General features: G+C 43.4%; 1 protein-coding gene across 1 annotated transcript in view; it reads left to right on the forward strand.

Moving 5' to 3' along the window:
* Positions 1 to 23,428, forward strand: part of canx (calnexin) — a 61,647-nt gene extending 38,219 nt beyond the window's left edge. Inside the window, exons 9-15 of the mRNA XM_078551148.1 lie at positions 2,746 to 2,859; positions 3,235 to 3,391; positions 4,984 to 5,199; positions 7,221 to 7,340; positions 16,691 to 16,820; positions 19,321 to 19,460; positions 23,127 to 23,428. Of these exons, the coding sequence (XP_078407274.1) occupies positions 2,746 to 2,859; positions 3,235 to 3,391; positions 4,984 to 5,199; positions 7,221 to 7,340; positions 16,691 to 16,820; positions 19,321 to 19,460; positions 23,127 to 23,153 (904 nt within the window). The 3' untranslated portion in view covers positions 23,154 to 23,428. The remainder of the gene's footprint in view (positions 1 to 2,745; positions 2,860 to 3,234; positions 3,392 to 4,983; positions 5,200 to 7,220; positions 7,341 to 16,690; positions 16,821 to 19,320; positions 19,461 to 23,126) is intronic.
* The last annotated feature ends 2,750 nt before the right edge of the window (positions 23,429 to 26,178 follow it).

A 26,178-nucleotide genomic window follows, 5' to 3' on the forward strand; every position in this document is an offset into this window, starting at 1 on the left:
GCTGTAAGCGTATGTGGGGGCTACAATTCCTCCTGTCCCAGCATGGTGGGCTGGTACTTTTAAAACCGCCTCATAGCCATACCAAAATTTAAAGACTTGCAATTATATAGCATCCTTCACGGCCACCGGAAGTCCCAAAGCTGTACAGCCAATGAAGTACTTTTGAAGTGGGAATGTGGGAAACGTCACTGCCAATTTGCACCCAGTAAGCTCCCCCAGAATCTGCTTTTTGTGTGATATTGATTGAGGGATAAACATTGGCCAGGGCACCAAGGGTAACTCACCTGCTCTTCTTCAAAACAGCCTCATGGGATCTTTTACATACAAAAACGTGGCATTTCTGACACAGTAGCACTTTCCTGGAGTGTCTGTCTGCTCGGGAGTGGGACTTGAACCCACAACCGTCTGACCCAGAGGCCAGACTGCTAGTACTGGAGTCACTGTTGACACCTTTAACCTGTGGCCCTGGCGATTCATTCAAACAACCAGTGAGTGAGCTCCCAAATTGCATTGGCGATCATGGGCTGAGGGGAGTGGACGGACTTGACTATTGTTGGGTAAAGCGAGTTGGCTCACTGTGCCCCACCCTAGCGGGCTGCTCAAGGTTTGTTAGCATGTGGCATGCCTTGTATCAGAGAGTGTGTGTATGTGGGAGAAGAGGGATTTATCAAAAAAAAGGATGAAATATAATTGCTGCAGCAACCTGGTTGGAAAAGGAGCAATTCCTAGCTATCTGTTAATATCATTTCTGAACATTTCAATCTCCTTTTCAAGCTTACTTTTCTCAGCATCGCTTTCCTGGTGCAATAGCAGAGTCTTACTATTTAAGGCTTGACAGGACAGAGACAGGCCTGCTTTACGAAATAATAATTTGTCAGTAAAGCGAGTGCATCTGAAAGGTGTTTTCTTCAGGTATGTTCTTGTAGCTGATCAGAGGCAGAGATGTTGCAGAGACCACCCCAGGTGTCTGTCATCCCCGTCACACAAGGGACTTAGTCCCAAAAATAACTCATTTACTCGGTGCTTCCTTTTTTTAACTTTGCAAACGCAGCATCAGTTCGGGCACCCGGATTGAATATTTTGAAACTCATTCGTTTTGGGGGGGGCCCCCCATGCCACGGCACGGGGTGTTTCATTGTAAATCCGCCCCTGTCCTCACCTCCCTTACAAGCTGGTGGAATCCTTACACACCTGACAGTCTCCCCTCCAAACCTCTGGGATTCCTCCCCTGCTCTCTACATTTCACAGGCTTTTAAAACACAAGCCTGGAATTGTGAAATAAAACACCTTGATTCACCTTCCTCTTGTAGATCATCATCTCAATGGCTCTAGAACGTGACGGTATTTGGGCATCGACCCATCACCAGGGTTTCTCATAAGCACGAGGGGGGTGAGACACCATTCGTGCTTTTGGGACTTTATTGGAGAGATTTTGTCAACAGCATGCCCTTCCTGAAGACATAACCGGAAGTGTACGCCATTTCTGCTCTTTTTCCCTTTTCCCACGTGACTACAATTAAAATTTAAAATTCTGGCGGCATGTACTGGAGACTCGTGTGAACACGCGGTGAAACCTGCTGTCAGCTGACAATGCTGCAGGGTCCAGGTGGGCTATAAAAGAGCCTCCTGGACAAACATGGAGGTTCTGCATCATGGCCAAAGCTTTCCTGCCCAACTCCATTTCCATTAACATAAGAATCGAGAGCACAAAGATTGCAGGAGTGTTTTTTTTTTCAAAATTAAATTTCACTTGTAAATATTTCACACTGGTTTCACTTTATTCATATGTGCATCATGGTTATTTGTTGAGACCAGCTTAGTCAGAGAGCTAAATGTACTGTCACCCTCATCGTTGGCATGCATTGATGGTTATAGGGGAGTTAGGGACATCTCCTTTTATTGTGGAAGAAACAATGTGTGTTTTTTGTTCACTCTTTATTGGATGCTCAGGTTTGTGGCCAGTGTTGTACTCGCCACTCTGGGACATGGCTGAACTTGCAGGCTCAGCTGACCCTGCCTCCTGTTGTACAGGACATTATCCAAGATCATTCTCAGCAAGGATAACTGAAATGTTGTAGGTGAACTCAAAGCCCTGAAAGGGCACTGCCAGCTAACACTTTGAGATGGAAACACATTTGGACTGTAATGACACTGCCCTTCATTTTCTTGAGTATATATTCTTACCTTGATTGACTGACTGTTCCCACTACCCCTTCCCACTTCACTCCTCCATGCCCCAGCCCCACCCTCTGACCTCCCATGGAATCTTCTTTCGCTCCTCCATGCCCCTGGCCGCACTCACCACTGACTCACTGTCACCGGTCCCAAGCCTCCCTACAAGAGTCCATTCTCCTGCCCCCCCCCACCCCCATGTAGCTTGTTGTAGAGCTAAACGAGGAAAACCGCTGACCTTGCACACAACTGCACAAAACCAACTGGTGCACCAGGTGCAATGAGATTCTTGTGCACTGCTGATTTTATCTTGAAGGTAGGACATAATGTAAGTTTTATGCTAATGAGTCTTCATGGCATGCAAATGTATTTCAAATATGGACCCGCCACAGGCTGACATGAGGCTTGATGCACCACTGATTTTACCTCTGCATTTTAACCCACTGTTGGGAAGTCGAGATTACACATCCCGCCTAGTTAAGTCACACTGCACAGCACGTTTCCCGCTCCTGCGGGCTCCATTAAAATCCTCCCCGTGTCTGTTAACAGTTTCTAATGTTCTCCCGTTTGCAGGGATGAAGATGCTCCTGCTAAGATTCTTGATGAAAATGCAGTCAAGCCTGAAGGCTGGCTTGATGATGAGCCCGAATATATTTCTGACCCTGATGCAGAAAAACCAGAGGACTGGTAGGTTTAATTTTTTTAATCCAGCTCTCTTCCAAAAACATATGCAGTGTATCCTGCAAAAAAAAAAAAAATCATTGCTGGTTTGTTTTCCTCTTGGGGAATGAGGGATGGGATTTCTGGTGGGGGAGTGTGGGGCTTGAGAGATATGTTATCCGGGACAGTGTGTTAGTTTTGGGACGTTGTGTGTTTATGCAGGCGGGAGTATGGAGGAGTGTGTGTGATTGTCCATCATGGGGAAGTAATTTCAGCTGCAATAATGTTAAAGAAGCTACTACCTTAATAAAATGGCCGATTATAATGATTTGGTTGCGAATACCAGTGAAGCCTTTGCTGATAATGACACTTTTCTCATTGTGTGCCTCTCTGTCTCTGTAGGGATGAGGAAATGGACGGTGAATGGGAGGCTCCTCAAGTAGCGAATCCTAAGTGTGAAAGTGCTCCTGGATGTGGGCCTTGGAAAGTGCCGATGATTGATAACCCAGATCACAAGGGAAAATGGAAGGCTCCAATGATTGACAACCCCAACTACCAGGTAATGTTAACAAAGTGGGCAAAGTTCCTTTGTTTTTAAAAAAAAAAAAGTTCTGTTGACTGCACCTGGCAACCGTTTCTCCCTATCCACTATTATCAAAACCCTTCATGATTGTGAATGCTTCTATTAAATCTCTCCTTAACCTTCTCTGCTCTAAAGAGAACAACCCCAGCTTCTACAATCTCGCCACATCATAGGAAGGTGGAGTAGGCCATTCTGCCCCTTGAGCCTGCTCTGCCATTCGGCTAGATAATGACTGATCTTTGACCTCTATGCCATTTTCCTGCACTATCCCCAAATCTTTTGATATCTTTTAATATCTAGAAATCTACAATCTCTGCCTTAAATATACTCAATGACTGGCCTTCCATAGCCCTCTGGGGTAGAGAATTCCAAAGTGAAGAAATTCCTCCTCATCTTAGTCCTGGATGACCTACCCCTTATTCTGAAACTAAATTCCTTGCTCTAGCCAGAGGAAATATCCATCTTGCATCTACCCTGTTGAGCCATGTGAGAATTTTGTATACTTCAATGCGATCACTTCTCATTCTTCTTAATGCTAGAAAATTTAGGCCCAGTCTCCTCAATCTCTCTTTGCAGGGATCAGTCTGGTGAGCCTGCACTCCCTCTACGGCAAGTATATTCTCCCTTGGGTGAGGGGACCAAAACTGTACACAATATTCCAGGTGCAGTCTCACCAAGGCTCTATATAATTGCAGCAAGACTTCTTTACTCCAGGACTCTCATCCTCTTGCAATAAAGGCCAACATACTATTTGCCTTCCTAATTGCTTGCTGCACCTGCATGTTAACTTTCAGTGACTTTTGAACAAAGACACCCAGATCCCTTTGGACACCAACACTTCCCAATGTCTCACCATTTTAGAAATACGCTGTATTTGTTTTTCCTGCCAAAACTGATAACTTCACATTTATATTGCATCTCCCATGTTCTTGACCACTCACAGTCTGTCTAAATCTCCTTGAAGCCTCTCTGCATCCTCCTCACAACTCGCATTCCCACCTAGTTTTGTCATCAGCAAACTTGTCAATATTACATTTGGTCCTCGCATCCAAATCATTGATATAGATTGTGAATAGCTGGGGCCCAAGCACTGATCCTTGCAGTAACTCATCAGTCACAGCCTGCCAACCTGAGAGTGACCCGTTTATTCCTATTTTTTTCTGTCTGTTAACCAATTCTCAATCCATGTTAATATATTACCCTCCCATTTGTATTTCTGCTTACTAACCTCCTATGTGGGACCTTTTTATTGCTGGAGTCCCTCATCCATGGTACCAGCCGATGCAAAATCAATGGGGAACAAACGGAGGGAGTGGGACTAATTGGATAGATCTGTCAACGAGTCAGTATAGGTACAACAGGTTGAATGGCCTTCTGTTCTGCAGAATGATATGAATTGTAATTTGTTTGCATTTGGCTAGTAGTAAGAAAAAAGTGAGCTACACAAGTTATAGATTTGCAAACAGTTTTAAATTGTAAATGCAATATTTGGCAAGCTCATTTTATGATAGGATCTCATCACATGGTAATTTTGTGAAGAATTTAACTCCATTAACTTTCTGATTTAGGGAGTCTGGAAACCACGGAAGATTTCCAACCCAGACTACTTTGAGGATCTGCATCCATTCAAGATGACTTCTATCAATGCTATTGGTTTGGAGCTGTGGTCAATGACATCTGATATCTTCTTTGACAACTTCATTGTTTGCTCTGACAAGGTGGTGGTTGACCAGTGGGCAAATGATGGCTGGGGTCTCAAGAGAACAGCTGAGGGGTCTGCTGAGGTAAGGACAAAATCTAGGATGGTTTTACTATCCCATTGAAATCTTAGGCTTAGGAACATGGGAAGGGGTGGGGGGCTATTAAGACACTTTAACCTGTTCTGCCATTCAATGAGAGAATGGCCAATCTGTGACCTATCTCCATATTCCTCCCTTTGTCCACTATACCCATCTTTGCCTAATGTACCTTAATACTCTTTTGCTTAATAGACATCTATCAATCTAAGATTTAAAATTAACAATTGACCCAGCATCAACTGCTGTTTGTGGAAGAGAGTTCCAAACATCTACCAGCCTTTTGCATGTAGGAGTGTTTCCAAATTTCACTCCTGAAAGGCACAACTCTATGAATGGAGGCGCCAGTTTAAAAATTAGACTCGCCAACAAGCAGAAACAGTTTATCTCTATCTATCCTATCTGTTCTCCCTGATATCTTGAAAAATGTTATCAAATCACTCCTTAACCTTCTAAATTCCAGGGAATATATCCCTAGTTTGCATAATATCTCCTTGTAATTTAACCTTTGGTGTCCAGAAATCATCCTAGTAACTTTATGCTGCATTCCCAAGGCCAATATATCCTTTCTTGGCAGGGAAGAAGCTGAGAGGTGGTTTCTCTTGGCTAGAGTGTCCAGGATCAGGAGTTGCATATTTAGGACTGATGAGAAATTTCTTCACTCAGAGGATTGTGAATCTTTGGAATTTTTATCCCACAGGATGCTCAGTCAATTTAGTAAATTTCAGGGCTGAGATGGATATATTTTTGGATGCCAGGGCATTAGTGATTTTTTTTAAATTCCAGATTTTAATGAATTCAGATTTCACCATCTGCCATGGTGGGATTCGAACCCAGGTCCCCAGAGCATTACCCTGGGTCTCTAGAATAACAGTCCTGTGGATAGGGTGAGGAGTGGAGCTGAGGTAGAAGGTAGACTGCGTGATCGTATTGAGCAGGCCCGAGGGGCTGTATGGCCACACACCGCCCTGACTTGGGAATATATCGCCGTTCCTTCATTGTCACTGTGTCAAAATCCTGGAACTCCCTCCCTAACAATGCAGGTGTACTTACACCATGTGGACTGCAGCGGTTCAAGAAGGCAGGTCACTGCCACCTTCTCAAGGGCAACCAGGGATGGGCAATAAATGCTGGTGTAACCAGTGATGCCTACATCTCATGAATGAATTAAAAAAAACTTCTGCTCCTATTTGTTATCTTGTAACAAATGACGAATCTCGCCTGATTCTTCGGGGTTTGGGGTGAGGGATGAAAATCCTCTGAAGTAACTATTCAGCTGTGACTCAGTGGATGGCACTCTTGCCCCTGAGGCTGAAGGTTGTGGGTTCAAGGCCCACTCTAGAGACCCATGTGCAAAACCAGAGGTGACATTCCCAGTGCCCGGACTGAGGCGGGTGTTACACTGACAGAGGTCTCATCTTTCAGGTGAGACGTGAAACTAAGACCCTCTCTACCCTTGGCCCTTATTTTGACGAAAAGAAGTAGGAGGACCCCTGACATCCAGTGCAGTATTTATCCCTCAACCAATAGCACTTAAAAATGAAAAGATAATCTGGTCCATTATCTCATTGCTGTTTGTGATAGTATGTTGTGTGCAAACTGAACTTCCTACATTACAACAGTGACTACACTCCAAAAGTACTTCATTGTCTGTGAAGTGCTTAGGATATCCTGAGGTTGTGAAAGGTGCTATAGAAATGCAAAATCTAATTTTTACTCTCGCTCTGTCACCTTTCCTCTCTTTTTGCTCTGACATTGGAGCATATTTACAAAACAATGAATTTATTCCAAATGAGAGCAGAAAGAATTAGCTAATTTTTATATTAATCGTGTGTTTTTTAAATTTTGGGAACAGATGTTGTAAAAACTTAAACTCGGCAGATGACCCTGAGTTAAAACCAAAGTAATAATCTAGTATTGGTATAATGAGATAGCAGTGAACAAGTCATTATATACTCATGTCCAAATGGTTTGATAAACCAGCTTTTAATAATGCATTCTGTTTGCAGTCGGGAGTAGTTGGGCAGTTGATGTCAGCAGCTGAAGAACGCCCATGGCTTTGGATTGTTTACATCCTCATCATTGCCTTGCCTGTGTTCCTGGTGATCGTGTTCTGCTGTACTGGAAAGGTAGGAACATCTTCCTGAAACTGGGTTGCTGCGGCTGTTGAGTGCAGCATTTTCAGACTCGTTAAATCAGCTGCTTCAAAACCTACCTGCTTCACCAGAGTGGCAGTAGGTGCACTGTTGTACTTGGCTGCCTGGGGAATATTCCATGATCGTGGGCTGCCTTTCTAATGCCTTGTCCCAAGGCCATCCATATGTCAACCAAGGTGGTGAGCATTCAAAGACTGTCGGAGGGTTGAGGGAATCAGCCAGGGTCAGTTGCTTTCTGATTCTTGCCGTATCACTACGAGTGTGGTGGTGAACCAAGATAAGGATTAAGCTTTACTACTGGATATTAAGAGCAGCTGATGGGATACATAGAAACTACTTTCACTAGTTGGGAGGTCTAGGGTTAGGTGATGTAGCCTAAAAATTAAGAACTAGGAGTGAAATTTGGAAACACTTCACACACAGCGTGGCAGAAATTTGGAACTCTTCTGCAAACTGCAGTCGATTGCTAGGTCAATTGTTCACTTGAAATCTGAGATTGTTGGATTTTTTTTATAACCAAAGGTATTGAGGGATCCAGACAAATGTAGGTATGTGGAGTTAAGACACAGATCGGCCATTACCTCATTGAGAGGTGAAACCAGCTCAAGGGGCTGAATGGCCTTTTGTTGAATAACTTCCAATGCTCACTACCTTGCTCAACATGTGCCTTTGGACAAGGTATTGGAGAGGCTGACCATTCTCGTGAATACTGCCCCCATCAAGAACCAATATCTTTAGGGAGTAGGGGTGGCAAACTGAATTGAGGAATTGAAACTGTAATACAAATACTGGTCAAATCAGATGTCATCTGGTCTTGTCTCCATTGCGAAACCAGTGTTTGTAAAGAACATGAAGAATGAAGCATGTGGTGGAAGTTCAAGCATGTTGTGAAATTACAGCATGAAACTATTGCAAGGAACTTGAAGAAACTCAATCTACCTTGACATTGCTTGCATCTCATTAAGGGCCTTGATTGTTCTTGCCTCTGGGTGAGTCCATGATTGTTCCCAGTTGTGGTGTGTCAACTTCTCACATCTGCAGTTTGACTGTGTATTGGTTTTTAATCTGTCGTAACGTTAGCTTGATTTTTGTATTTTAACTACTCACTAATGCAAAGATAACATCTGTGTTACACCTCCCCCCCCCTCCCCAGCCTGCTTTTATCTAGTGAAAACTGTTATCTCCTCCTGAGCAGCTTGTCGACTTCTTTGTTACTTAAGATAGAGATGATCCGATCAGCCACTTCCCTCGTTCCAGTAGCCGACCTGGCTAAAGCCCCTCAAGTTCCACCTGCCCCTAGCCCTGAACTCTCATGTTTCTCTTTCTCTCCTATATCGCCTCATGCACTGGTCTCATCTTGTCCACGAGACTCACCTCCAGGTTCTTTTTTGTTAGCTAATGGTATTAACAATTCTCTCTCTTCAGGCGTGCTCCCTCTGTCCTGTTAAATCTGTTGTGATCACCCCTCTCTTTAAAAAAAATACAACAAACCATGACTGCTGTCCTTGCAAGCTACTGCCCCATCTACAACCTCCCTTTCCTGTCCAAAGTGCTTGAACATGTTGCCTCTGTACCCATCTTTTCTAGAACTCTGTTTGAATCTCTCCAATCTGGTTTTCACTCCTGCCACTACTGAAATGGCTCTTGTAGAATGTCAGATGTAACTTTGATATGACTGTAACAAAGGTAAACACTCTCTCCTCATTTTTCTGGACCTGTCTGTAGCCTTTAACACTGTCTACACCATGCTCTCCATTGTTGCCCATCTGGGTGGGACTGCACTTGTCTGGTTCCATTCTTATCTATCTACTCATAGCCAGAGAATCACTTGTGATAGTTTCTCTTTCTGTTCCTGCACTTTTACCTCTGTCCCTTGGCCCCTTACTATTTCTCATCTATGTGCTGCCCATTGGCGGCAACATTTGATGGTGCAGTGTTATTTTTCACATGTACGCTGACGACACCTAGCTTGACTCACCACCACCACCTGTCTTGACTCCACCACTATCTCTAAATTGTCAAACTGCTTATCTGACATCCAGTACTGGATAATGTACAATCCCAGACCAGTCCTCCTCCAAATTTCAGTACAACCCTGGATGAGAACCCCCAAATTTTATTACAATCCAGTTAGGGACCAATAACCTTCTGTTAAAGTAGACAAAATTTTAAATCCTAGTTACTTGCTAGAAGAATAAAGCAACAGGCAAACTATGGCTGAACGCAACACAAACTGCACGTTAAATGTCAGACACCACCAAGACGGGTTCTCCGAATTTCTCGCAGCCCAGCCAGATGACACTCATCACTGAGTCACAAAATCCTTAAAACTTTCTTCCTCATGAGGGATTTCCACTCCTCTTCTTCCAAGCGCTAGACTGATCTCCAGCCAACAGCAGCTCTACTCCAGCCAAGTTCAACAGATACAAAACAAAAACAAAAATACCTGGAAAAACTCAGCAGGTCTGGCAGCATCTGTGGAGAGGAGCACAGTTAATGTTTCAAGTCCGAATGACCCTTCAACAGAACTAAGCAAAAATAGAATAGAGGTGAAATATAAGCTAGTTTAAGAGGGGGTGGGCCAAGTAGAGCTGGATAGAGGGCCAGTGATAGGTGGAGATAACCAAAAGATGTCACAGACAAAAGGACAAAGAGGTGTTGAAGGTGGTGATATTATCTGAGGAATGTGCTAATTAAGGGTAGAAAGCAAGACAAGCAAGGTACAGATAACCTTAGTGGGGGTGGGGTGGGGTGAAGAAATCAGAAAAGGCTAAAAGGTAGAGATAAAACAATGGATGGAAATACATTTAAAAATAATGGAAGTAGGTGGGAAAAGAAAAATCTATATAAATTATTGGAAAAAAAGCGGGGGGGTAGAATCGGAAAGGGAGTGGGGATGGAGGAGAGAGTTCATGATCTAAAATTGTTGAACTCAATGTTCAGTCCGGAAGGCTGTAAAGTGCCTAGTCGGAAGATGAGGTGCTGTTCCTCCAGTTTGCGTTGAGCTTCACTGGAACAATGCAGCAAGCCAAGGACGGGCATGTGGGCATGAGAGCAGGGTGGAGTGTTGAAATGGCAAGCGACAGGGAGGTCTGGGTAATGCTTGCGGACAGACCGAAGGTGTTCTACAAAGCGGTCACCCAGTCTGCGTTTGGTCTCTCCAATGTAGAGGAAACCGCATTGGGAGCAACGAATGCAGTAGGCTAAATTGAGGGAAGTGCAAGTGAAATGCTGCTTCACTTGAAAGGAGTGTTTGGGCCCTTGGACGATGAGGAGAGGGGAAGTAAAGGGGCAGGTGTTGCACCTTCTGCGGTTGCATGGGAAAGTGCTGTGGGAGGGGGTTGAAGTGTAGGGGGTGATGGAGGAGTGGACCAGGGTGTCCCGGAGGGAACGATCCCTGCGGAATGCCGCCGGGGGGGTGAAGGGAAGATGTGTTTGGTGGTGGCATCATGCTGGAGTAGGCGGAAATGGCGGAGGATGATCCTTTGAATGCGGAGGCTGGTGGGGTGATTAGTGAGGACAAGGGGGACCCTATCATGTTTCTGGGAGGGAGGAGAAGGCGTGAGGGCGGATGCGCGGGAGATGGGCCAGACACGGTTAAGGGCCCTGTCAACCACCGTGGGTTAGATACAATCCTTACCCAAAAGGTGCTCCGTTCCAGATCTCTCTCTCATCTGCTCCCAGGTCACAGTTTCACTGAATCTTTTACAGTGTAGAAGGAGGCCATTCGGCCCATCGAGTCTGCAATGGCTCTTTGAAGAGTATTCTTCCTAGTTCCCCCCCCCCGCCCTGCCTTTTCTCTGTAACCTTGCACATTCTCTCTCTTCAGGTGGCAATCCAATTCCCTTTTGAATTCCTTGATTGAACCTGCCTCCATCACCCTTTCAGGAAGTTGGCTCCAGACTCCAACCACCCTTTGGATGAAAAATTTTTTTCTTCACATCACATGCCAATTTTGCCAACTATTTTGAATCTGTGCCCTCTAGATCTTGATGTTCTCTTGAATGGGAACAGTTTCTCACTATTTACCCTGCCGATACCCCCCAGGATCTTGAATACCTCTATCAAGTCTCCTCTCAGCTGCCTTTTCTCTAAGGAAAACAGCCCCAACCTCTCCAACCTATCCTCATAGCTACAGCTCTTTAACACTGGAATCATTCTTGAGATTCTTCATAAGACCATAAGACATAGGAGCAGAAATTAGGCCATTCGGCCCATCGAGTCTGCTCCGCCATTCCAGTATGGCTGATAAGTTTCTCAACCCCATTCTCCCGCCTTCTCCCCGTAACCTTTGATCCCCTTACCAATCAAGAACCTATCTATCTCGGTCTTAAATACACTCAATGACCTGGCCTCCACAGCCTTCTGTGGCAATGAATTCCATAGATTCACCACTCTCTGGCTAAAGAAGTTTCTCCTCATCTCTGTTCTAAAAGGTCTTCCCTTTACTCTGAGGCTGTGCCCTCGGGTCCTAGTCTCTCCTACTAATGGAAACATTTTCCCCACGTCCACTCTATCCAGGCCTTTCAGTATTCTGTAAGTTTCAATCAGATCCCCCCTCATCCTTCTAAACTCCATCGAGTATAGACCCAGAGTCCTCAAACGTTCCTCATATGTTAAGCCTTTCATTCCTGGGATCATTCTCGTGAACCTCCTCTGGACCCTCTTCAGGGCCAGAACATCCTTCCTGAGATACGGGGCCCAAAATTGCTCACAATATTCTAAATGTGGTCTGACCAGAGCCTTATAAAGCCTCAGCAGCACATCCCTGCTTTTATATCCTTGTCCTCTCGAAATAAATGCCAACATTGCATTTGCCTTCCTAACTACTGACTCAACCTGCAAGTTAACCTTAAGAGAATCCTGGACTAGGACTTCCAAGTCCCTTTGCACTCCAGATTTTTGAATTCTCTCCCCATTTAGAAAATAGTCTATGCCTCTATTCTTCCTACCAGTGCATGACCTCACACTTGCCCACGTTGTATTCCATCTGCCACTTTGCCCATTCTCCTAACCTGTCCAAATCCTTCAGCAGCTTCCCCGCCTCCTCAATAGTACCTGTCCCTCCACCTATCTTTGTATCATCTGCAAACTTAGCCAGAATGCCCTCAGTTCCTTCGTCTAGATCATTAATGTATAAAGTGAAAAGTTGTGGTCCCAACACTGACCCCTGCGGAACTCCACTAGTCACCGGCCGCCATCCTGAGAAGGACCCACTTATCCCCACTCTCTGCCTCCTGCCAGACAGCCAATCTTCTATCCATGCTAGTACCTTGCCTCTAACACCATGGGCTCTTATCTTACTGAGCAGCCTCTTGTGCGGCACCTTGTCAAAGGCCTTCTGGAAGCCCAAGTAGATAAGATCCATTGGATCTTCTTTGTCTGACTAACTCGTTACCTCCTCAAAGAATTCAAACAGATTTGTCAGACATGACCTCCCCTTGATGAAACCATGCTGACTTTGCCCTATTTTACCATGCACTTCCAAGTATTCTGAAATCTCATCCTTAATAATGGACTCTAAAACCTTGCCAACGACCAAGGTCAGGCTAATCGGCCTTTAATTTCCCGTCTTTTGCCTCACTCCCTTCTTAAACAGGGGGGTTACATTAGCGATTTTCCAGTCTTCTGGGACCCTCCCTGACTCCAGTGATCCCTGAAAGATCACCACTAACGCCTCCACTATCTCTTCAGCTATCTCCTTCAGAACTCTGGGGTGTAATCCATCTGGTCCAGGTGATTTATCCACCTTCAGACCTTTCAGTTTTCCTAGCACCTTCTCCTTGGTAATGGCCACCATACTCATCTCTGCCCCCCGACTCTCTTGAACTTTGAGGATGTTACTCGTGTCTTCCACCGTGAAGACTGATGCAAAGTACCTATTCAGTTCCTCCGCCATTTCTTTGTTCCCCACTACTACTTCTCCAGCATCATTTTCCAGCGGCCCAATGTCCACTTTTGCCTCTCTTACCCTTTATATATCTAAAAAAAACTCTTGCAATCTTCTTTTTTATTACTGGCTAGTTTACCCTCATATTTAATCTTCTCCCTCCTTATTTCTTTTTTAGTTGTCCTCTGTTGGTCTTTGTAGGCTTCCCAATCCCCTGGTTTCCCACTGCTCTTCGCCGCATTGTATGCTTTCTCTTTAGCTTTTATGCTGTCCCTGACTTCCCTTGTCAGCCATGGTTGTCTCGTCCTCCCTTTAGTATGCTGCTTCTTCTTAGGGATGAATTTTTGCTGTGTCTCCCAAATTACTCCCAGAAACTCCTGCCGTTGCTGTTCCACTGTCTTTCCTGCTAGGCTAATCTCCCAGTCAATTCTGGCTAGCTCCTCCCTCATGCCTCTGTAGTTGCCTTTATTCAACTATAATACCGTTACATCTGATTCCATCTCCTCTGTACTCTCTCCAATGCCTTCACATCCTTCAAGTATGATGCCCAGAACTGGATGCAGTACTCCAGATGAGGCCTGACTAGTGTCTTATACAAGTTCAACATGACCTCCTCACTCTTGTACTCAATGCCCCTATTAATAAAGCCTAAGATACTATATGCTTTATTAACTGCTCTCTCAACATGCCCTGCCATCTTCAGTGACCTATGTACGTATACACAGTGGTCCCTCTGTTCCTGCACCTCCTTTAGAGGCTCTCCCCATATTTTTCCTGCCACAATGAATCACCTCCTACTTCTCTGCATTCAACTTTATCTGCCACTTATCTGCCGAATCCATCAACATGTCTATGCCTTTTGAAGCTCAAGACTATCCTCATCCAGTTGACAACATTTCCAATCTTCATATCATCTGCAAAATTTGAAATTATGCCCTGCACACCACAGTCTCGGTCATTAAAATATATCAGGAAGAGAAAGGTTCCTAACACTGACCCCTGGGGAACTCCACTACAAACCTTTCTCCAATATGAGAAACAACCATTTATCACTACTCTCTGTTTCATGACACTCAGCCAATTTCTTATCCAAGTGCCTACTTTCCCTTTTATTCCATGACCTAGAATTTTGCTCTCAAAATTCAGTGTTTGACTGTATCAAATGCCTTTTGAAAATCCTTATGCACCACATCAACAGCGTTTCCTTTATCAACCTCTGTTACCTCCTCAAAAAACTCCAAGTTAGTTAAATGTGATTTTCCATTAATGAATCCATGCTGGCTTTCCTTAATTATCCTGCACTTGTCTAAGTGACTATTAATTTTATCCCATACTATAGTTTCCAGAAGTTTCCCTACCACTGAGTTCAAACTGATTGGCCTGTAGTTGCCAGCTTTATCCTTGCATCTCTTTTTGAACAAATGTGTAACATTTGCAATTCTCCAATCATCTGGCACCTTCCCTGTGTCTAAGGAAGACTGGAAGATTATCACTAGTGCCTCTGTAATTTCCACACTCCCCTTCGTACCCTTGGATGCATCTCATCTGGTCCTGGTACCTTATCGATTTTAAATAAAGATAGCCTTTCCATCACCACCTTTCTCTCGATTGTAAGTTCTTCTAGTGTGTCAGTTACCTCATCTCACCTTGGTCTGGGTAGTAATTTTTCCTTTGTAAAGGTAGATGCAAAGTACTCGTTCGACACCTCCATTAGTTCTCTAGCCTCCACATGCAAGTCCCCTTTTTTTTTTGTCTCTAATCGGCCCTACTCTTTATTTTACTACCCTTTTATTATTTACATGCTTATAGAAGACCTTGGGATTCCCTTTTATGTTCGTTGCCAGCCTCTTTTCATGCTCTCTCCTTTCTTTTCTTAGTTTCTTCACTTCCTCTCTGGTCCTTGTATGTGCAGCCAGATTCTCCATTGTATTTTCTACTTGACATTTGTTGGATGCGCACATCTTCCTTTTCACCTTTACCTCCTATCACTCTTGTCATCCAGGGCACTCTGGATTTATCTGCCCTATCTTTCCCCTTCAATGGAATATACCTTGACATTGCCTGCCACCTTAGTCTCTTTTCAGCTGAGCTGACCTACTACTGAGACTGCGTCCATCTGTGATGGCCAGGCTACACTCCAGCATCTAAACACAGGTATGGTCCTACCTTCTCAGACATGACGCTGCCAACAACTGCTGGGCTTCCCCAAACCCCCATCTCCTTAGCAGCACCGAGAAATCTCTGTTCCAGGGCTTCCCTGAGCCTCAATCTTAGCAGCAGGGAGCTAACGGCTCCTGGGGCTTCTCTGAACCCAGCCACCTCAGCAGCAAGGAGTTAATGGCTGCACTTCAGCTGCTTGGAGCTGACCCTTCTCTTCACCCCCTCCCTGCAGGCTACTGTTCGCTCTTCCCCCTTGAACTGATCTGTAACATTTTAAATTCCTTAACAGGGTTCCGCCCTTGTTCCTAGGCAGGGTCTAATGTGTTCATTCTGTACCTTTTTAAATGTTAAAATCTCTAGCCAATCAGAGTGCAACACCTGCCACAGGTGTTAATTTACAAAAACATAGTCACACAAATCCAAAAAATTGATTCCCTCAGAATAAACAGGAATTTCCTCCAATTTAAATATTGGGAAGACTGAAGCCATTGTCTTCAGTCCCCACTCAACTCCATCCCTCTCCCTAGTGACGGTCTGAGACTGAATAGATTGTTTGCAACCTTGGTGTCATATTTGACTCTGAGATGAGCTTCTGATCTCACATCCACGCCATCAGTAAATCCTTCTATTTCCACTGCCATAACTTCACCCCTGTCTCTGCTCGAAACCCCATTCATGCCTTTGTTACATCTAAACTTGTCCATTGAAATGCACTTCAAACTGACCTTCCACTTTCTACCCTTCATAAACTGAGGTAATCAAAAACTTTGCTGCTCTTTTCCTTTTTACTTGCATCAAGACTCGTTTGCCTATCGCCCCTGTGCCTCCTGACCTACATTGGCTCCTAGTAGAGCAAAGCCTCAATTTAAATTTAAAAATAAAAAAAATTCTTATTCTTGTTTTCAAATTCTTTGCTATCTGTAATCTCCTCCAGCCCCACAACTCTGAGGTCTCTGTGCTCATTCAACTGTGATCTCTTGTGCATCCTGGCTTTTAATCACTCCGCCATTGGCAGTTGCATCATCAGCAGCCTGAGGTGTAAGCTCTGGAATTCCCTCCTTGAACCTCTGCAATAAAGAATTAGCCCCAGGAACTGCCTCTTAGTTCTGTAGCGAGGTGAAGTTCTGTCTTAATCTTGAATTGCTCTGTAACTACACTTGGTGGCTAAAGCTGTGTAATTTGGCAGATGGAGGTCCAATTGATTTGGCGTAAAGCCTGTTGGAATGCTATTGATAAACCTGAGTTATTGAAAGAGTTCATTGTCGTCTTCTAGAAAGATCCTGCTGCTGAGTACAAGAAGACTGATGCCCCACAGCCTGATGTGAAGGAGGAGGAGGGGGAGGAGGAAGAAGAGCAAAAGGAAGAAGAGGAGACAAAAAAGGAAACTGAAGAGGAAAAGACAAGTGAGTAATTCCTGAGCTACTTATTGGATAGGAGGAGGCGTGTTCTCTGCTGATGTCCTAAGGCCAATATTTGTGTCTCAACCAAAGTCACTTTTGTATTTAAAAGAAAAAAGATGATCTGTTAATCATATTGCTGTTTACCTTTGTGGGATCTTGCTGTGTGCAAATTGGCTGCTGTGTTACCTACGTTACACCAGTGACTACATTCAAAAAGTCCTTCACTGACTGTAAAGTACACTTGGAACATCACGGAAGATACTATAGAAGCACAAGTTGTTTTTTTATATGAGAAACCTTTTATTTTGGGGGCGAAGGGCTTCAGTTATGAGGAGAGGCTAGAAAAAAAAATTAGGACTGCTCTTGAAACAAAGAAAGTTAAGACATGACCTAATGGACGATTTCAAGGTGATGAAAGGGGCTTTGATAGAACAAGCTTTTTCCACTGGTGAATGGATTAGTAACCAGAGGTCATAATCTCAACATCATTGGCAGCCAACCTGGAAGGGGGAATGAGGAGAAATGTTTTCACTCAGTTGTTGGGATCTGGAGCATTCTAACTGAAAAGATGATGGAAGTTGATTCCATAAATAAGTGACAGAAAGGGGAGAATAAGCACACCTACCCTTTCAATGAGCCAGCACAGGCAGAAAGGGCTGAATGGTCACCTCCTGCAGTGTAATTTTCTGTTCAAGACTCTAGCCAACTGGGCAGTGATGGGTGTAATGTTTTAGGAGGATTCTTTTTTATTTAATTTGATCTAGAGGGCATTTTGGAAACAAACACTGCTTCCCCCTTGCTAAACATCAAAATTGGAGATGCGATCCAGGTGCCCATGGGGCATAGGTAGGTTCTTTGATCTATGGATTAGTGAGGATGAAGAAGCCATGTAATTCAAATTGTACCTGGTTGAAGCATGAGGGGTAAGCACTGGACTGTGAACTGATTCTCTCTCAATACTGCATTGTGCCTTTGGACACAGTTGCCTCTGTATTCGGAGTGCTTTTGGTCTGGAATATAGGCTGCAGACTCCACGTTTTGTTAGTTTCACCTTCTGGAATTGATGGTCTCCAAGAGTCACATTGCCCAGTTGCAGCATTTTATCATTTGAATGTTTATGTTCCAAAGCATTATTGAATAGTGAACTGCAAGAAATATAGGCTGAAAGGGAACTGATCTGTTTCTTGTTGCTTCTGTGTAATTGTCTTGTGAATAAATTCAGTTTTTAGCCTGATAGAGGTCTTTAAAATTGAATTCCTTCATAATTTTAGAAGATGTTTCCACTAGGGGAAGCCCAAAACTAGGGGCCATAAATAACAGATTAGTCACTCATGAATCCAATAGGGAATTCAGGAGAAAATTCTTTTCCCAGCGTGTGGCAGGAATGTGGAACTTAACCAGCACAAAGTTAAAAGACATCCATGCTATTCATTTCAAGGGAAAACTGGAAAAGTACATGACGGAGAAAGGAATAGTAGAAGGATATGCTGATAGGATGAGAGGAGGTTTGTGTGAAAAATCAACGCCGGTTGGACCAGCTGGATCGAATGGTCTGTTTCTGTGCTGTAGATTTGATTGTAGTGCTTACCATCTTTTATAATACATGAGAACTGGGCGGTATCTCTTATCCAGTCTGGTATACCATATGTAATGTATAAATAGTTTCATGACACACCAAACCCACTCGCTACAAACACCAGAGTATGGGTCATATTTTGCAAGAGTGAGCCTGCTTGTAGAAATAACCTCCCTGCTGTGACTACAGCTAAAAGCCCAAGCTGTAACAGTGGGAAAGTCTTTCCATTAGCGTCCCTGGGCTAGGAGGGGATAATTTGATGAAGATTTTTTTTTACTGTGAGCCTGTTTGTATTGAGAATAATGTGGGATTTGTAATGGTAATAAAATGGGATTAGGATTCAATGTGATGACCCTGCCAAATAAATGACACCCAGTGATATCGTTTAGCTATCTAATGTGATGACGTTGGTACAATCCCTACCCATAAATCATAAGCAAGCTTGACTTGCTGCCTTTGTGGGAAAATACTTTGGAATAAAAACAGAAAATGCAGGAAATATTCAGCAGGTCAGGTAGCGATTGTGTCGACAGTGAGGTTTCTGGTGGCTGAGCTTTCATTAGAACTTCAGTTGAAATGGAACAGATTTTAAACAAACAGAGGCAGGGAAAGGAGAGGGGGTGGTGGGTGTGTGGAGAAAAAGGCCTGCACCTGTCAGGAAAGGTTAAATGACCAGGAATGATGGGAGGAGGCAAAGATGATGATCGGACAAGTAAACTCACAAGGTTGGGTTTGCAAATGTAACAGTGGAGCCATCAACAGCACCTGCTGCTGGAAGAAACAATTAAGTGTTGAGTTTGGAAGGTGGTAAAGCACCTAATTGGAAATGCTGGTGGAAAACTCTTGTATTCCATAATTATCTGCATTCCATTACTGTGCAGTTAAACTAGTTCAAATTAATACGTGCCAATCGTTTTAATGTTGCAGATGAAGAGAAACAAAGGAGTGATACTGAGGATGCTCCAGGAAATGCAAGCCAGGAGGAGGAGGAGGAAGAAGAGGACGAGAAGGAGCAGAAAAGGGAGAAAGGGGCAGAAGAGAAGCCAAGTGCTGAGCAGGTTGAAGAAGTAAGTTCATGAGATGCCATATTGCTGGGGAATGGACATGTGTGCTGTTTGGGCATGGTGCATCAGCATCAAACAGTGAGGAAAATATTGATAACTTTTCACTTGGGGCTATCTTCTATATCTTTGGGGAATGGAACTATTCTTCCATGAAGCTCGTTGACTTACTGCAAGAGATTTGGTTTTTATTTGGAGAAGGAAATTGAGACCCTTACTGTCTAGAAACTTTGGTTGTACTTATTGATCCTGTGTGATCCGGTATATTTTTGAACACTAAAGGGTGTGAGGATGGGGTGGGAAAGTGGAATTCAAATGGGCCACAATCTTATTTAATGGCAAAATAGATTTTGAGGGGCCAAATGACCACCACAACCTATTTCTGGTGTTAAAATGTGATGATTGTCTTTGAATTCATTCTTGGGATGTTGGTGTCACTGGCAAGGGCGGTATTTTTTCCCTGTCCATAATATCCCCACCCACCCCTCCTGAGAAAGTTGTGAGCCTTGTTCTCCTTGAAGCACTTTTTAAGCAGTTACAGTCAACTGAGTAACTTCAGGTGAGGGTGACTGCCCTTGACATCAAAGCAGCATTTGACTGAGTTTGGCATCAAGTTGTTCTAGCAAAGCTGGAGTCGATGGGAATCGGGGGGTGGAAATTCTCTGCTGGTAGGAGTCATACCTAGCACAAAGGAAGATGGTTGTGGTTGTTGAAGGTCAATCATCTCAGTTCCAGGATGTCACTGCAGGAGTTCTTCAGGGTGGTGTCCTCTGCCCAACCATTTTCAGCTGCTTCATCAATGACCATCCTTCCATCATAAGGTCAGAAGTGGGGGTGTTCGCTGATGATTGCACAGTTCACCACCATTCTTGACTCCTCCAATACTGAAGCAGTCCATGTCCAAATGCAGCAAGACCTGGATAATATCCAGGCTTGGGCTGACAAGTGGCAATTGTCATTCGCGCCAGACATGTGCCAGGCAATGACCATCTCCAACAACAATGAATCTAATCATTACCCCTTGATTTTCAATGGCATTACCATCACTGAATCCCCCACTATCAACATCCTGGGGGTTACCATTGACCAGAAATTGAACTGGACTAGCCATATAAAAACTGTGGCTACAAGAGCAGGTCAAAGGCCAGGAATCCTACGCCAAGTAACTCACCTCCTGACTCCCCAAAGTCTGTTCACCATCTACAAGGCGCAAGTCAGGAGTGTGATGGAATACTCTCCACTTGGCTGGATGAGTGCAGCTCCAACAACACTCGAAGCTGGACACCATCCAAGACAAAGCAGCCCGCTTGATTGGCACCCCTACCACAAACATTCACTCCCTCTTCCACCACCGCAGTGGTAGCAGTGTGTACCATCTATGAGATGCACTGCAACAACTCACCAAGGCTCCTTAGATAGTGCCTTCCAAACTCATGACCACTACCTTCTAGAAGGACAAGGGCAGCAATCACCTGGGAATACCACCACCTGGAAGTTCTCCTCCAAGGCACTCCCCATCCTGACTTGGAAATATATTGCCATTCCTTCACTGTCGCTGGGTCAAAACCTTGGACCTCCCTCCCTAAGAGCACTGTGGGTGTACCTACACCACATGGACTGCAGCGGTTCAAGAAGGCAGCTCGCCACTACCTTTTGAGGGTAAGTATGGATGGGCAATAAATGCCAGCCTTGCCAGTGATGCCCACATTCCATGAATTAATATATTTTTAAAAAAAAATCTTGCTGGGCCATTTCAGAGTTAGTGAGCTAGGTTAGTGTGGGAATGGAGTCACATAGACCCAGACTAGCAAAGGTTCTTAAACGGAACATTAGTGAACCACTATTGCTGAGAAAAGGCGCATGTTGTCGAAGCTTTTCGTCTTGCATCCATCCAGACATTTCGCGAGAATACCAAATGTAAAGGGAACGAGAATTTACGGTGCAAGGGAAGAGTGCTGATTGGTTGGCAAGTGAACTCTGGTAGAGGCATTGCCATGGAGAATGCACCAGTTAACTAATGACTGACAGTTAACTGTCAAGCTTTTGTTTACGAACATCTGAAATAATAGGAGCAGAAGTAGGCCATTCACCCCCTTCAAGCCTGCTCTGCCATTCAATAAGATCATGGCCGATCTGTTTGTGTTTTGAATTCCACATTTCCCATCTACTCCCGATGATCTTTGATTCCATCACCTTATAAGAATCTATCTATCTATCTCTGCCTTAAAAATATTCAATGTCCCTGCCTCCATTGCCTTTTGAGGCAGTGAGTTCCAAAATTGCACAACCCTCAAGAGAAAATTTCTCCTCATCTCTGTCCAAAAAGGGTTACCCCTAATTTTAAAACAGTGCTCCTTAGATCTGGAATAGCCCACCAGAGGAAACATCCTTTCCGCATCCACCTTGTCGAGACCCCTCAGGATCTTTTATACTTCAATCAAGTCACTTCTCTCACTTTTTTTTTAAACTCCAATGGAAGCAAGCCCAGTATGTCCAACCTTTCTTCATAAAACAACCCACTCATTCCAGGTATCAATCTAGTAAACCACCTCCAACGTATTTACATCCTTAAATAAGGAGACCAGAACTGCGCGCACTATTCAAGATGTGGTCTCACCAATGCCCTGTATAACTGAAGCATAACATCCTTACTTTTCAATGTTCAATTCCTCTCATAATAAGGGATAGCATTCCATTAGCCTTCTTTAAATTCAAACCAGGCAGGTTGACTCTGGTCAATGCATTGCCCTGGGGAATGAACCAGAGAATGGCTCTTTTTAGTTGAAAAAGGTACAATGTGTGTACATGTTCTTTCTGTCTGCAAAGGGCAGGGCCCCTGTGTATTAACTGATGTAGCTTCTAGCATGTGTAAGTGAGCCACACTGAACCCGGCTGGTGGTCTTAAATTGGTTGTCAGTGTAATTCTTAGCACATTCAGGATTGTTTAGCAAATGTCGTCCAATCGCGGAATCACGTCTAACGTCGGACACTGTTTTGAGTTTTGCAAGCACGGGCTGGTTGGGTACGGTCTGTCCCTTGTCCCTTTTGGTTGTTCGCAACAGTCATGCTGTTTGATACGATCCGCCAGTCTTTGGGACGTACGATCTACATACCTAGCATCACACTGGCATTGAAATTCATATACCCCATCACTTAATTGTGTGATAGGCAGAAGGTCTTTTTGGCTTGACGTCAGCATCCTGTTGGTGAACACCACTCGTTGCTACTGCATAGTGGTAGCGTGAAATGGCTAGCTTCACCTGTTGCTCAAATTTTTGAGATACCTTACCCTTCCAGGATGATCTGAGGTAGACTGGGTACTTTTCAGGCCCAAAAGTGGCAGCCTTCGGCCTATTCCTGAATTTGTGTGATATACAGCGAGCAATGATCAACGAGCAGGGTAGTCATTATCTCACAGGATGGCTTTGATGTGCCCTATTTCAGCATCGAGCTTGCATGATCTGGCCCCACTAAACCTAAATAGTGAACTTGTTATGTTTTTATGACGATCATGACAACTTCATGGTCACTTATTGACGACCAGCTTTTTGTTTCTGTGGGTTATTAGTCCAGTACCATACCCATGTATAAAAAGGAGGACTGGATTTAAGTTTTTTTTTTGTTGTCAAGTTTGTAATTTGATTTGTGGATTTTGTTGTTTTTATATTACAGAAGAAAGATAGTGCAAGTACAAATTGAAAACCATGGAAAAATTGAGCTGTTTCCTGTCATAATTTCGTTTGGGCAACACTTGCGATTTCTAATGAGAGACCATCGTCACTGGGATTACAGAGAATTGAACTTTTACAGGATTTCGTGAGACAACAGTTGTGTGCAAATAAAAAAAAAAGCAACCCTACAAATCACACTGACCAAACACTAGGTAGACCAGGTTATTGTATGTTTTCAGCAAGGACTGTAATCTGAATTGAAATGTACTTATATATAAATATATATTATATAGTAAAACAAATTCCTGCTTATTGGTACAAGTCCTCTAAACTCTTAAATTATTAAATTAGTTCATGTTAGTCTTCAATTGGATTTTAGGCTTGCTAAATTTTAAAGATGGAATACTGAGTAATACGGATATACCCAACACGCAAGCCAAGAGGAGGGTAGGGAAGAAGGCAAACTGATGGGGCCAATGTACTGTCAGAATGCTTCATTGGCTTTAAGTATAAGTATAAACTTCCCTGTATTGGCAGATCACTTTCCCTAAAAGTTAATTGAGAACAAAATCTCGATAAAGCACTGGAAACCTTCCCATTCCTTTGCCTTAAGGGTCTCCTTAATTGGGATGGAATGAGTTGGGAAGTGGAAGTGAGCGGGTGATGGTTTCTATTCCTATTGATTCATTTTGAACTATCCCTGCTGTGTCCCAGGGGGAGCAACAAGTAGAAGTTTAGCATGTTAGCGATAAGGCCCACATTAACCCCACAGTTCTGTGTTGCTCAATCTCACCCCACTGCCTCCAACCAAACAAGTAGTAGTTTTTAAAAATTTATTTCCAAACAAAATAGTTGAGTATATGTGAGCAGTGAAGAGATGAGGGGAAAGCTCTAGGGGCAGTTCAGGTTTTTCTGCGAGTTTGTTTTCCTGCTTTCTCCTCCTCCTTCCCCATACCCACACCCCCCTTCCTCCCATTGGTCCAATTTGTGTCCGAAAGGTTTGTCCCTGCGTTGTCTGTCTACTTCTGCAGTTTGCTTCAACTCCCTTTTTATAGACCTCTTTCTTTCTTCTCCCAAAAACCCAATTCTTCGAGCTCTACATTAAAATGAAAAATTAAGTATGCATTTTAGTTACTGTTAATGCTACTTTGCCTATTTTGGTGCCCTACCTGCCCATGAAGTGTTTGCATGAAATTAGAATGCAGGGTGCTGACTAACCAATTTGGTGAACAGTGTCCTTTTGGAACAGATTGGATACCTTTTAAAATCCTTGCTTTCTAACCTGCTGATTCTATATTTCCAGTGAGATGTGATCATATTGATGGCTGCCAATAAATGCTGTGCTATAGGATAATTTTTAAATCCACACTTTTGTATGCATGTGGTAATAAGTAGCCGATATTAACATTGCACCATGTCCAGACTCCCACAAGCATTGGAATCTCACTCATGGAAGTGGGAGGGCAGGAAGTAACTCACAAAGGAAGTTCTCAATTTCTTTCCAAGTATCTCCTGAACGATATAAATTTGTGTCGGCTCTCTGTAGATCTGAGCTGGTTAATTGCTGAGGAGAAAACATTTCTACCAATGCTCTACATACACTGTCCAAATGCAACTCCTTTTCTTTTCTTGACAACCTGTTGGCATTGACTGCCTTGGCTTAGTGCTGCATACCCCTGTAGCTGAGGTGTGTACATGAGCATTGGTATATGCTTTCACAGCAGGTTGTGTTTGAGCTGGTGTGGACATAATGGTTCATCCTGTTATGCTTGTGATGTTGCCTTTTTAAGTTTGGGCTGAGGTACATTTTGGATGGGTGCGGTGGTATTGTGCATGCACTGCTCAAGGAATACGTGACCAATTCCAAGCGAAAATGTATTCTAAATTTCAGTGGTGAGTTTGAACATGTTACTTCCTGTAATAATCATTTATTCTTTACATTCTAACTTTAACCAGACCACAACTTCTGATCATTCTTTGAATTGTATGCTTGTAAGTGGGTTACCAAGTAACGAGTTTAGTTCCACATTTGACCCCATCTCTCTCATGTAAACAAAATGTCTAAACACAGGGTAATGGATGTATTTTGCACACCTGCTCTTGGGTAGGTTGGGATCTGATAAAACTCCAATTCTCAGTGTAGGGATTTTCATTCTTGTTGTGGTGGGGGGGAGGTGTTGGGTGGAGAATTTCCCCTTTTCAGTTGTCCTGATTTATTTTATTTGCCATTTATTTTTTTTGTAACAACCTTATCTTTGAAGATGTCTTCAGGGCAGGAGAGGGTTGAAAGAAAAGGAACCAACAATGGATGGATATCTATGGCAAACTTACACTTAATAGTACTGCAAGATAAATAGCACGAGTACATCTAATCCTGTAAAAACAGAAGTTGTTTTCATTGATGGGTTGTACTTCTATTTTCTTAAGATTTCTGTCAGATGCTTGTACATGTCAGTTTGGAATATGGTAACTTATGTGACAGCCCTCTATCCCAGCAACATCTCACAAACGGCAAAGAAATGAATAATTAGTTGATGTTTTGTCAATAATCACTTTATGCATCAGAAAAATGATCCAACTCCAGTTACCAAATTGGTTGTGATGTGGTGTAAGGTGGTTCTAGTGTTTTTTTATAATATAAAAACCAAGCTGCAATACTTAAGATCTCCTATCCATTCCTTAGCAACACAAGTCCATCTGTATCTAGTATTCACTTTCTCAAACATGTAATTTTAAACTTCCTGGTGAAACTAATATTTCACTTGCACATGACTGTTCTACCATGCCATGGGATTTTGAGTCCTTTTTTTTTAATATTGGATGCTAAAATTTGACTGGAGAGACATCTCCAAGATGCACTGAAATAATATCTTAGTTGGGTGAAGGAGGAAAACTGGCAATAAATGCAAATCAAAGTGAACCATCTCATCCAAGAAGCAATGGGAGTCTAGGACACTGCATTGGCCAATTCAGATCCTCTTCGATGTTCTTACCTGAAAGGTTAATTTTTAAGATTCCTAATTGCCACAGTGAGTTGTAAGTCCATAATACTC

The sequence above is a fragment of the Cetorhinus maximus genome, chromosome 10 (assembly GCF_964194155.1).
Source record: "Cetorhinus maximus chromosome 10, sCetMax3.hap1.1, whole genome shotgun sequence".
Classification (NCBI taxonomy): Eukaryota; Metazoa; Chordata; class Chondrichthyes; order Lamniformes; family Cetorhinidae; genus Cetorhinus; species Cetorhinus maximus.